The sequence below is a fragment of the Buteo buteo genome, chromosome Z, assembly GCF_964188355.1.
Source record: "Buteo buteo chromosome Z, bButBut1.hap1.1, whole genome shotgun sequence".
Classification (NCBI taxonomy): domain Eukaryota; kingdom Metazoa; phylum Chordata; class Aves; order Accipitriformes; family Accipitridae; genus Buteo; species Buteo buteo.
This window is the reverse complement of record NC_134204.1, coordinates 76,983,826-76,995,863: the sequence shown is the minus strand read 5'-3', so window position 1 is coordinate 76,995,863 and position 12,038 is coordinate 76,983,826. Positions and strand designations below refer to the sequence as shown.

At 44.4% G+C, this 12,038-nt stretch overlaps 1 protein-coding gene across 6 annotated transcripts in view; it reads left to right on the top strand.

The window, feature by feature from the left end:
* PALM2AKAP2 (PALM2 and AKAP2 fusion) overlaps nucleotides 1-12,038 on the top strand; it is a 271,441-nt gene that overhangs the window by 244,416 nt on the left and 14,987 nt on the right. For 5 of the 6 annotated variants that reach the window (XM_075021178.1, XM_075021180.1, XM_075021183.1 and 2 more), the window contains one exon: nucleotides 2,690-5,081. In XM_075021178.1, coding sequence (XP_074877279.1) covers nucleotides 2,690-5,081 — 2,392 coding nt within the window. Of the gene's footprint in view, nucleotides 1-2,689; nucleotides 5,082-12,038 lie in introns of those variants that run through there. The other variant, XM_075021184.1, reaches the window with a different exon arrangement.

Genomic DNA, 12,038 nt, shown 5'->3' with positions numbered 1-12,038 from the left:
CCCTGCTGGGAGCCCTTCTCCTTGCTCAGTTACTAATCCCGAGCAAAGAAAGGCTCCCTCCTATAAGTAGCAATGTTTCCTCATAGGTTTTACTGCATAATTGTCTGTTTTACTACATAATTACATGTGCCACACTAATTGCACAGACACATGCACTTTCAGAATTACATACTGTCATAAATGCATGCCCTGATTAGACAGTTATGTGTATATGCCTTAATTGTGAGCTATGGATTGCAGCTATGATGAGACGATGGGCTCTTACTCGTTAAGAAATTGGTAAAATACTGCGCCTGTGGTTCTGTTCCCTAACTTGAATACCCAAACGTCGTGTAATCTGAAATGGTTCATACTTTAAAGCAGTGATGGAAGTAGACATGCTTTAGTGAATAGGGTCTCTGGGACAACCGGGGACATATTCCCAGCTCCATGGCATGGAGATACTAGAAGCACAGAACTGGGGGGGCCTTCAGCTCTGGTTTGGCTCTGCAGGGAGATGTGTTTCAGTGGCTGGGGTGCACAGCTTCGTTACTTGATTTTCTGCATCCATTGAAGATGTGTTCTTGCAGCTACAGAGGACATGTAGTTAGCTACCAATATCACTAGCAGCTTTGATCTGTCTGATTAGAAGCAAATGTTAGCAGGAGGATGATGGCATACCCATGGTCTGTGTGAAAGGGGACAGCCAGCAGCCCTGCACTGACGTTTATGTCCCTTTGCACAGACTGCTCCAGGTAGCAACATTCCCTGTTTTGTACCACCAAGTCAGGCAGGGGAGATTTAAACTCAAAATATCAGAAAGGTATTGCAGTCTTAGTCTTGTCACCTGACTACCTGTTATGTCATGAAATCTGAAGCTCTTCAGGCAAATCAAGAGCAATTCTTGCCCTTTCAGGTTAAAAGAAAGTTTATTCTTTCATTCCTGCTGTGCCCACTCAAAAAACTAAGGACTTTTTTACTGGTTGTTCTGTATTTGTTTGCAAAGCATCTGATTTCTTGAATATATCCTTAGTAGGACTGAAGAAGAAACTGGCCACAGAAAGTGAAATGAGCAGAATGAGTGAAGTATGTCAAGTAAAATATATATAGTCAAAAGCAGGTTGGTTGTTTGAATGTTTTTAAAGGTTTTTCCCAATGTTTAAGCACAATTAAGAAGAAAGTAGCTAATGGCTGAAGCCAGCATTGTCTTCAACTGTGTACAACTACATAATTAGACAAAAAACTCTTTCAAAATACTTTTAGAAAGAGTTCTTCTGGCTGGCTGGCCATAATTCCTTAAGGTGTGTCAAATGCATTTTACTGCCTATATAAACCCAGGGGCAATGTGATTGTTCAGGTCACTGGTAAGTGCCGTTGTGCTCCTAGCTGATCATCTTCTGCTGCAGTGTGTATTAATAGCATGCAGGATAAGGGACAGCAAAGGTGGGGGTGAGTAGCAGACAATGGTGCCCTTGTTTGGTGGCCACTGAGTTCACAGGGTTTGATCAGTGCCTTTTGCTTCCCAAGCCCATGCCTCACACATAGAAACACATGTGGAAAGGGAGCTGGAGACCTCAGATATCAAGTTTCTGTTTTAAAGTGTTAGTCAAATAGATGTGTCACTTTTGGTTTTCAGGAGTTAGGAAGAGTTAGCAAAAGTTAGCAAGTTCTTTTTGAAGAATAATGTTGAAAATGCCCTCTTCTTTTCTTTTGGCGTTTCCTTTTTTTGCCTTTCAGCAGTAAAGAATTATTGAGAAGTTCAATAACATGTTACCAACTTAATCAGAAGTTCCTTCAGACTTTACTCACGGGAAGTTCAGTAGGCTGTTTGACCAGTAAAATCTGTCCGTACCGAAACATAAATAGTGTTTCTTTTAATACCCTCCTTGAGAGCAGAGACAACACATCAGGGAGAAATGTGAATCCAGTGCATCTGCACTGCAGATCAAAGCCGTGGGAGGGAGGAGACCATGACTCTGGTGCCTGTCATGCTCCTTGTGGTGGTCTTCATGCCGTGGGAGTTGCAAACGCTTCCTGTCTCCCAGGTCCAGTTGTGTGTGGGTTTCCGTGTGGGCTGGAGAAAGACCCCATGTCTTTCTAGCACCATGTAATTCTACCCTGCATTTGATGACCAGGATTGATCCACTGAGAAATGAACATTCCCTGCTGTTTCCATGTCTTTTTTCCTAACCTGGGATGAATCACCTACTCTTCCTGCATGTTAACATATGTTTCTGCAAAATGGGGGCAGTAATATTTTTCATCTGTAGAAGCATTCTGAGATTTCCATTAGACACAGAAAGCATTTTTAAAATACCAAGATGATAGGTGTTGTGTCCTGCATGTGCAAACCTTTAAAGAACCTAAATTGCCAAGTCATTAATAACTTGGAAATCCAAAGCTCATTTTTAGTGGCAAACCAGGACACAGGCATGCAATAATGACAAAGTGAGGATGGTAAGCAGATGGGAGATACTTAAATGAAAGTTTGTTGTCGGTTTAGTGCCTTGTCCAGCTTATGGTAAAGTAACTTTCTATTTTTTGTTTTGATGATGTGCCTTGTCTTCCCACACTCTGAGGGGCTGCTTTAATCTCAAGTTTAAGAAGTGCTAGGATTTGCTTTCCAGATGGTGTTTACTCTGGAAAAAAAAAACAAAAAAAAAAAAGTTGCTGTTTAGGACTTCATCATAGTTTTGTTCTCTCACTTTAGAAATCTTCCAGAATCCCTGAGGATGACATCAGGTTGAGAAAAAACAGAGACCAAAACTGTGCCAATTCCTTGGAGCCAGCTACTGTGCTTGCTACAAAGGAAGAGAAAATGGAAATTGAAGTTCCAGTTTCTGAACATAAAAGCATCACCACAGTGGCTTCACCACATCCTATAGACAATCCAACCCACTACTTTTCCCCTGCTGCCAGCCACAATGGACTTAAGGACAGGCACGAATCTCTGGACAGTGAAGTTGCTAAAGAGATCAGATACCTAGATGAAGTGCTGGAGGCAAATTGCTGCGATTCTGCTGCAGATAATACCTTTAATGGTACATCGTCCCCTGAACCAAGTGCAGTCTCCATTATGGATGGCTCGGGAGCATCTGTTAATGTCAATAATGATTCAGTACCCAGTGAAAGGGAAGAAAATGTAGCTGACAAGCAGGCACCCTTGGTAGTTGAACCACGTGAAGGTAGCATAACAGATGAGAACCTGAATTCTAATGGCCATTCCTTGGGTGGACTGAAAGAAGACACTAGGGAGAGTCTGAAGGTGCCAGGAAGTCCCACTTCTTCAAACAGTTCTAGAAGATCCTCTAAGGATGGAGAGACAACTCTTACAACCCTTAAGAAAGAGGCTAAGTTTGAACTACGAGCCTTCCATGAAGACAAAAAGCCCTCAAAGCTCTTTGAAGATGAGGAAGAGAAGGAAAAATATAGGGTCCGCAAAGTGAGACCATCGGAGGAAATGATGGAACTTGAAAAGGAAAGAAGGGAACTCATTAAAAGCCAGGCTGTCAAGAAAAACCCCAACATTGCCACCAAATGGTGGAACCCTCCCCAAGAGAAGACCCTGGAGGATCAACTGGATGAAGAGCATCTGGAGTCCCACAAGAAGTACAAGGAGCGCAAGGAGAGACAGCAGCAGCAAGGTGTAACACCAACATCCCCCAAACAAGTCAGCTGCTCCTTTGTACCACCAGAGCCAGTCAATGTCAAGAAAGAGGATATTGTCACAGAGCAAATTGATTTCTCAGCAGCCAGAAAGCAGTTCCAGCTGATGGAGCATTCAGGTCCATCTCAGGGTCAGGCACCACCAAGACGGTCAGGAACACCCAAAATGTTCTCCATCAAACCCTTCTACAAAAGCCTCAATTCTCCGCATGTAGACAGGCCACTGTCCTCCATGACAAGACCCATTTCAGTGTGTGGGCAAACAGGACAGCTTGAGGGTAACAATGCCACTGTTGTCAAAGCACAGAAGGTCTCCTGTACCTCAGAAGATGATACAAGTGCTCAGACTACCGCTGTTGACCCAGTAAGAGAATTACCGTGCAGTGATAGCCCCAGAGCCGGACAGACCTCAAAACTGTGGGCGGAGGATGGAGAATTCATGAGTGCGAGAGCTGTCTTCACGGTGGTGAAGGACGATGGACAGGGTGTGCTAGACCAGTTCCCAAAGTCAGCCAGTGCCTCTTCCCCTCCAGAGGAGCTTGACTCCGGTTTGGATGACTTGTCTGTCAGGTCTCAGGATACTACCGTCCTGGAGACCCTTTCCAATGACTTCAGCATGGATAACATCAGTGACAGTGGTGCCTCCAATGAGACCATGAGCGCCCTGCAGGAAAGCTCGCTGGCCGATTTCTCCCTGCCACAGACGCCTCAAGCCGACACTCCGGCTGAGTGCAGGGGCGAAGGCATCTCCAAGTCGTTCAGTGACCTGGGCTGTGACTCACCCTCCTCTGCTGGGGCAGACTCCATGCTGATTGATGACCAGCTGGCGTACCATGCTGGCCTGTTGGTTCAAAATGCCATCCAACAAGCCATAGCCGAGCAGGCGGATAAAGCAAACTGCAAGGAAGAAGAAATCCCAGCGGAGAAGGAGATCTCAGTCAAAGAGCAGCCAGCCACCACCAGGCCAGCTCCAGCCTCCAAGGAGCAGCAGAACCCAATGTTTGAGCCACCCCAGGTGTCTTCACCTGTTCAGGAAAAAAGGGACACCATACCAAAGACTTCAAAAGAGGAAGACTCAGAACTCAGGGAAGGGAAGAGTTTGCAGCAGTCACCTGTGTACTCAGCCAACCAGCCGTTCCTTGTGGAGGAAAGTAGGCACGAAGTCAGCTATTTCAGCAAGTATTCAGAGGCAGCTGAGCTGAGGAGCACCGCCTCCATCCTGGCCACGCAGGAGCCTGAAGTGACTGTGGGCCCTTTCAAGCTACGGTCAAGGAAGCAGCGGACTTTGTCGATGATAGAAGAAGAGATCAGAGCCGCCCAGGAGCGAGAAGAGGAGCTGAAGAGGCAGCGGCAAGGTCTGCAGGTGGCACCAAGTCATATTATGAAGAGCGCACCACCCATGCCCACCAGAACTATGTCTTACAAAACTGCACCAGGTAAGAGCCCAAAGCATCAGAGGGCAAGTGAAATGTGACTGAAGGGTCAGGTCAGATTCGGTTTTATGTCATATCTGAATGAAGACGTTGTTTTGCAGGGGGTGGGAGGGTTGTCATGACTTCATCTGCCTGGAAACTGCAGGCAGGAGGAGGGCATGGGACAACCCAAATTTCTGTCTGTGAGCATGCCTGTGGGCATTTTTTTTTTTCCCCCAAATGTAGCGTAGAAGTAACTTACTTACCCTGCTGATCATCATTAGGAAACCTGTGCTCTGTTCATCCTCTGCCACGTTGTGGCATGACATGTCTACCCATTGAAATTTAGGATTTTCACAAGGAAGGACAGCAGTGGTTTTTTGCAGCTCTGTGGCTATCTGAAAGACAAACATACAAAGCCTTTTTTAACAGGCTTGCTGTTCTCTTGCACTTCATTAAGAAAGTGCAAAGGCAGTGGAGATGTACAGATTTGGGGATTTTGCATTGGATTTCTTTTTGTGTGTGTTTTACTTTCTGTTTTCAGGTATTTCTTCCTCTTCTTAATGAACTTTGTCTGGTAAAAAGATCTCCAGAGCTGTGAGTTGCCTTGTATTTCAGCTGATGTCATTCACTAATGGATGAGACAGGCATCACAAACAAAATGCTTAATAGATTCAGTAGAAGTCCTCCTCTGACCGATCAGCTTCTGGGTCCTTGTGGTGGCATTCACAGCAGTTGAAGCATATCTTGCTCCTCCTTCCCCTTCCAAAAAATAAAATCAAGCACTCATGCCTTGTTAATACAACATAAAGAAGGAAATCTTAAAAAAAAAATAGAAACATGCAGGCTTCTCTCTGTGTAGTGTTTTTTATGAGTGTAGACCTACATATGCTTTGCAAGTACTTAGAAGTTTTTATTAATAGTGATCATTGTGAAGAAGTATTAATTTTACCCAGAGTACTTAAATTCCTTCCTTATTTCCACTGGTGTAAATCTGAGCCAGTGATGCTTCAAAAAAATGTGCAGCATGATCCTTTTCTTTTGAAAGTCATGGCAAACTTGAATAAGGTCTGGATTTAGTCCATTACCCAGTCTGATTGTGAACTTGGAGTCTTATGCAGCACATAAATAGCTAATTCTTGGTTTTGTTTGTTCTGCAAAGAGGATGATTTTAACCTGTGTTTCTTGCCAAAAATTGCAGCAGATGTTAATAATTTCTTTGAAGTGCTATTGTTATTACTCCCATAGAACAGCATTTTTGATAGGGAGTCTCCATAAACTGAGGTGTTTTGAGCCTGACAAGATGTGAGAGACAGGGCACCATAGACCTCAGCTAGGAGAACTCTTATAAAGGTATGCTCGAGACCGCTTTCAAAAACAGCATCATCTGTAGCTGCAAGTGCTCAAAATGAGGCTGATAATGGTTGCTTTTTACTCACAAGTGATGTTGGAAGGGCTGCTGACACTAATGCTTGTTTTAACGGAGCATCTGGGAAAACAGTGTACTTCTGCTTGTTATTATTTCTCTACACAACAAGGCATTTACTTTGTGTCTGATGTGAAAATGTTCATTGTGAATTACATTCTAGTGAGAATGATAAACTTATATTTATAATGAATCATTCCAGACAGTTTCCTTTAAATGTCCAACTGCTGTATGTTCAAAAAAGGAAATTGGGATCTATTAGCCAGTGACTCAAGCTACTGCAATTTGCAGCTGGTGACAAGGCAAAGAATTAATTTCTAGGAAAAGGATGAATATGTGGCAATGTGTAAGGATGTCATTGATCAAAAAAACCACAAAGAGCATTGCCAAAGTCACTCTTAAGTCTGCTACTTCTGGTGCTTTCTAAACAGCAGATGTGCTCAGCAGAGCTCTCAGCTGGTGGAAATTAGCTCGGCACCCTTAGCGTTGCAGGATGCATACCCTTAGCTCATCTCATCCTTGCTGTCCCTTTAGCCAGCTGTGTTGCAGTTAAAGCTTGCAGGCATTCTTAAAAGTAGGGAGAAGGGATACCATGCAGTCTCTTGGAAGATTTCAGCAACGTTCCTTTTATTTTAATACTTACGGCATGTTTTCAATATTTACAAAAACGGAGGCAAAAGCTAATTCAGCAGAGGCAACAAAATCTAGCTGTAAAGCTTCATTGCGGCCACTTACAGAGGTGATTTACAAAGCAGAAAAGAAAATCTACTTGTGGTAGGCACAGTAAGGAATATGCTGTAGAACATGTCTGATACTGTAATCCAAATATCTAGTTTCACACAGAAAAATAATAATAATAATAATAGTAATAGCAGTATTAGTAACAAGAAGAAGAAGAAGAAGAAGCAGAAACAGAGGAACTTTTGTCACCAAATTGCGTTTGCCAAAGAAAGAACTGGCACTCTTCTTTTAACATCAAGATACCTCAGCAGAAAGGGATTAGGGGGTCAAGTCTAAATTTGAAAAATCTCTTGCTAATCCGTAAGTGGGCAAGTGTAAACTCACCAGAACTCTTTTGAGGAGGTGCAGTAATTAACTTAAATAGCAATGGCCTACCTATCAGGTTGCTTTTTCCTGGTGGACTAGGCAGAGTAGCTTTACTAGGACTCCTGGTGGTCCCTAGTTATTTATTACTCCCATTTCACTTCTTTGAACCATTGTTACATGGATAACAGAAACACAAACTGCAAAAAAGGACTAGAGGGAACTGAATTGCTGCTTTGACTGAGGTGTGGAAGATTAACACAAGTTGTGTGGGTGTATGTGTGAAATAACTGCTAATTACTTTAGATAGCAAACAGGCTGTTTTTACCACCCTGACATACAATTTTCATACAACTGATGGTAACACTAAACTTGGTGTCTGCCAAGCACCCAGCAGAAGCCAACATGGTTCCTAGTAATAAAAGTCTGTACTGCTAGTAAGTATCCTTTAAAACTGTTTGGGATGATTTGAAGCAGCTTTTTAACCCATCTCAGATCACTGGAGCAAAACACAGAGTAATTTCAGTGGAACCACGACTATGTGTTGTGTGCACACAGGACAAGACCTTCTCCAGAGTACACCTGGACACGTGAAGGGCAGAACCTATGGGAACTCCTTTCCCAAAAAGTTGGGCTTCCTGCATGAGGAACCCCAAGAAAGAAAAAAGCTTGAGCATGGCTAAATGGAGAGTCACTGTGGATCCCCAAATATTTGTGGAGCTGTATTTAAATTTGAACATTTCCTGTGTTGTTTTGCTGCAGCACCTGCTGCCTTTGGTGAGGGGTTGAGCAGCTGCACAGCAGGTCAGTGGTTTTCTCCTACAATGTGTGGTCGGTACACCATCCCTCCTTGGCAGACCAGCTGGGGCTGTTTGACAGTTTATTCGAACAGGATGATGAGTGTGTGACACGAGAGGATCCAGCATATGTTAGGTGGTGTAATTCCCACGTTCCTTTTATTAGGAGTACTTAGACTTGTGTCTAACTTCCTGTAGTGCCTGGCTCAAGTAATCCCGTTCATCAAAGGAGGTGTGAAAATCCCTACGTGAGGGGTCTTGGTTCAGTGAAGGCTTTTCTGTTGGAGAGAAACCCTTTGTGAATATTTGCTGTCTCATGACAAGGCATGAGGAAATCCCTGACATGAGAAGCCATGCCTGGGAGAAGCTTTCCTGAAGCTGCCGCATCTGCCTTTTTTGGTGTTTGTCACCAAAGCATTGCCAGGTGAGGCAGAAGGCACACTGCATTCCCTGCACCCATCTGCAGGCACTTAGACCCAGCTGCACACGCGTCTGGGAGAGCTGCCCACCAAGCAGTCATCTTCTGTTGTCTTCAGCTGATGAACCAGATGAGAGAATTTCAGTGAATGGCAAAAGCCCAGGGCAGGAGTTGCAGTTTAGAGATGCAAGTGATCAGGAACCTTTACATTTCAGGTAACTTCCCTTCAAAAGCAGGGGGGGGGGAGGCAGGCGGGCTGCTGCTGTTGTATTCTTTATTCTCCTTGCTGCTTCTCCTGAGTGACAGCTCTGGAGGGTAAGCATCTGCCAGAGGAGCCACGTCAGCCTGAAAACCATTTTCCACTTTGTTTTTCACTAGTAAATACCTACACTAAGGAAACTTCTCAGGTTCAACCGCAGCCTGAAGGTATTTTTTGTATGGTGGGAGGAGAAGCAGAAACTTTGGGGCAAAATATTTTTAATATTTGTGGCCATTGCAAAATTTTTAATGCTCTGTATACATGTAAAGAATAAGGATCAGGTATAATACATATGCATGAATGCCTTTTTAAAATGAGAATTTTGAGCAAGGCTACAGCAGAAATTAAGCCTCTGAGTTTACAGAAGATACTGTTTCCTTACGCCTTCATAAGCACCAGTATGAAAAAAGCGAAGTTCAACATTCTTTTCAAGGATTCCTCTGGAGTGCTCATCACTCATCCCCTGAACACCTCCAGGAGTGCCTTAACAGCATACTAACCCAGCTCATTTGCCATTTGCTCTCATATTCCTTCCCTAGCGGAGAATGTGTATGAAGTGAGAGAATCTTCGAGACATTAGTTTTTTAATGTTTGTTTGTTTGTGTGTTTGCATATTCATGTTGCTTTACCTGGTGTTCAAGAAGACCAACGAAGCCCACCTTTCACCTGGAGTGGTAATGAGGCTCCACATTACCAGAGGGACTTTTTTTTACATATTTCAACTATCCCCTGACTCCAACACAGACTAGTCTCCTAAAACAATGTCTTGCTGAAATACCTTATTAGTTTTCTCTGCTGTGCAGGTGTCTTAAAAAATGCCAACAGCATCGGTAAAATAGTTGCTCTTACTTCTGTGAAGCCCCGTTCTTCCCATCTCCTTTGTACCTTAGTTAACACTATATGGTGGCCCTTGGTACCTGCTGGTTACTTAGTCATGGCTCAGGCCCTTGTCCCACGGCCTCACCTTGGTCACTCTTTCATCTTGATATTGCAGCAAATCAGCTGAGCATCCTTCCTCAGCTTGCAGCGAGTGCTTGAATACCCGTCAGGCTCCACAGGGTGGATATATCACCATCCCAACCCCTCTTGCTCCCCAGAGCTGTGCAGAGGTTTTGGTTAGAAGAAAGCTAATTTGTCCCCAGCTTTTACACATCTTTGATTTTGCGGAGAGGGCTCAGGCGATGTCTTGCAGCCACCAGACTGGGACACAGCAGCAGCTGCCCCTTCCCTGAGCTTTCCCTTCCCCTCTCCAGGGCTGAGAAAGGGCGTTCTCCATAGGAGCATCTCCCGCCTGCCCCAAATAGCACAAGAGGCAGGAAATTAAGAGAAATCAAATTCCAGGAGCTTCCTACTAGTTTGCTGAAGCCAGAGAGTGGAGGAAGCCATCACCAGAACTGAAGCCACAGGACATTTTTGGAGTCCCTGTGAAAGAGGAAGAAAAGTAAATGTGTAGGTGAAGATTTGTGATGCTATCGCCTGTACTCGATAGCTTGCAACAGCTCTGAAGGTGACCTCAGAGGACTACCTTCCCCTGGAGAGGAAGACACTGCTGATAACCACTGTTAACTTGCAAGTGTGACCATCAGGCTGCAGTTTTTGCTGGTATCCCTCAAGTGTGACCCTGTTTCCATTTGAGTCAGAGCACAGGTACTTTATTATTCAGCTTGCATTTGGGCAAGGACCACCAGCAGTGTCTGTGCATCAGGTGTGGGCTGTGGAAGTAGAAAGTGCCTGTGATCATCATGTCTCATGATAATTTTATGCTGAGTGACTCTTCTGCCTGGGAACTGTACCTTATCTGGATGAAAATCTGCCAGAAGAAAATTAACCGAGCAACAATTCTAACACAGTCCAAACTGACAGAATAGCTCTACAATGGACTGAAGCTCTGCATGAGGTTCACGGAGTTTTTCTGTGGTTGTTCTGAGAGCCCTGAAGCCTCAGACACCCCATCATCTAACCACAACCTCGCTGATGGCTGTGCTGGTTGCTTGCCTTTCTGACACAGTTGGCACTGGTAGAATCTCTCTCTTCCACTTGCCTACCTCTTCTCACAAAATTTTTAGGAACTTTTCTGTGAAAAGTAGTTGAAATGATGCCATGAATTCCTGAGTTTTTAGTGGAATTCACTTACACAGAGAAAATGGTTATATAAGCATAATTTCTTGTGGATACAAACCAACAAAACACTGTTCCCTTGTGGGCAAATCTCCTTATAACCTTGGCTTCTCTGTTTGTGAAAAGGGAACAGTGACACTGTTCATGTTGACACTGCCCAGCATGCACAGAAGAGTTGCATGTTGCTGCACATATCCAGGGAGGATGGATCAGCTTGAGATATCCCTTTTCTAAAATGCAGATCCCCAAAGCCTACAGTTTGCATTGTTTTCCAGGGGAAGTGGAGTGCAATGAGCTCTTTTCAGGCCTGTCCATAGGTCTGAGCATCCTGTGATGTGTCTGCATCCCTGGGGGAAATCCAAAGCTGGGCAGACATCTGAGAAGCGTGATTCTTCCTGCATTACTTGCATACATCCAAGACAGTTACTTTGAGAATTAAGTAATACAGCAAGATATCTCACCCTTAATCAGGCCTTTTATTTTCAGCAGACTTTTTTACCCACTGGACCTAAAGGGCGAGGTGACGGTTATTCTTACTCTCTTCTGCTGAGCAGTCCAAGCTGTGATACATGGGTGCAGGTGGGCAGCTCAGGACCTGCTGTTGGCCTCTGCTTTGGCAGTGTATCTCCTGGTTGTCTGTGGAGCTGGTGCAACCCAGAGAAGAACCTGTGCCCGTAGACACTCCCCCTCCAGTCTCTGTGGTGGGGTGATTTACGGAAGAGAAATTTCCAGCCTCATCCCTGCACTGGCCGGCTTAAGCTAAGCCTGTAACGAGAAACCAGTGATCGTGGGTTTTTCCATACTGGTGAAAAATGAAACAAGCCCGGCAAGGGGATTTCTTGTAACAGACCTCTGCAGTGTCGACTCAGGTTTCACTTCTTCCTTCAAGAATAAATCCTGCTGATCCTTACAGGGGGTT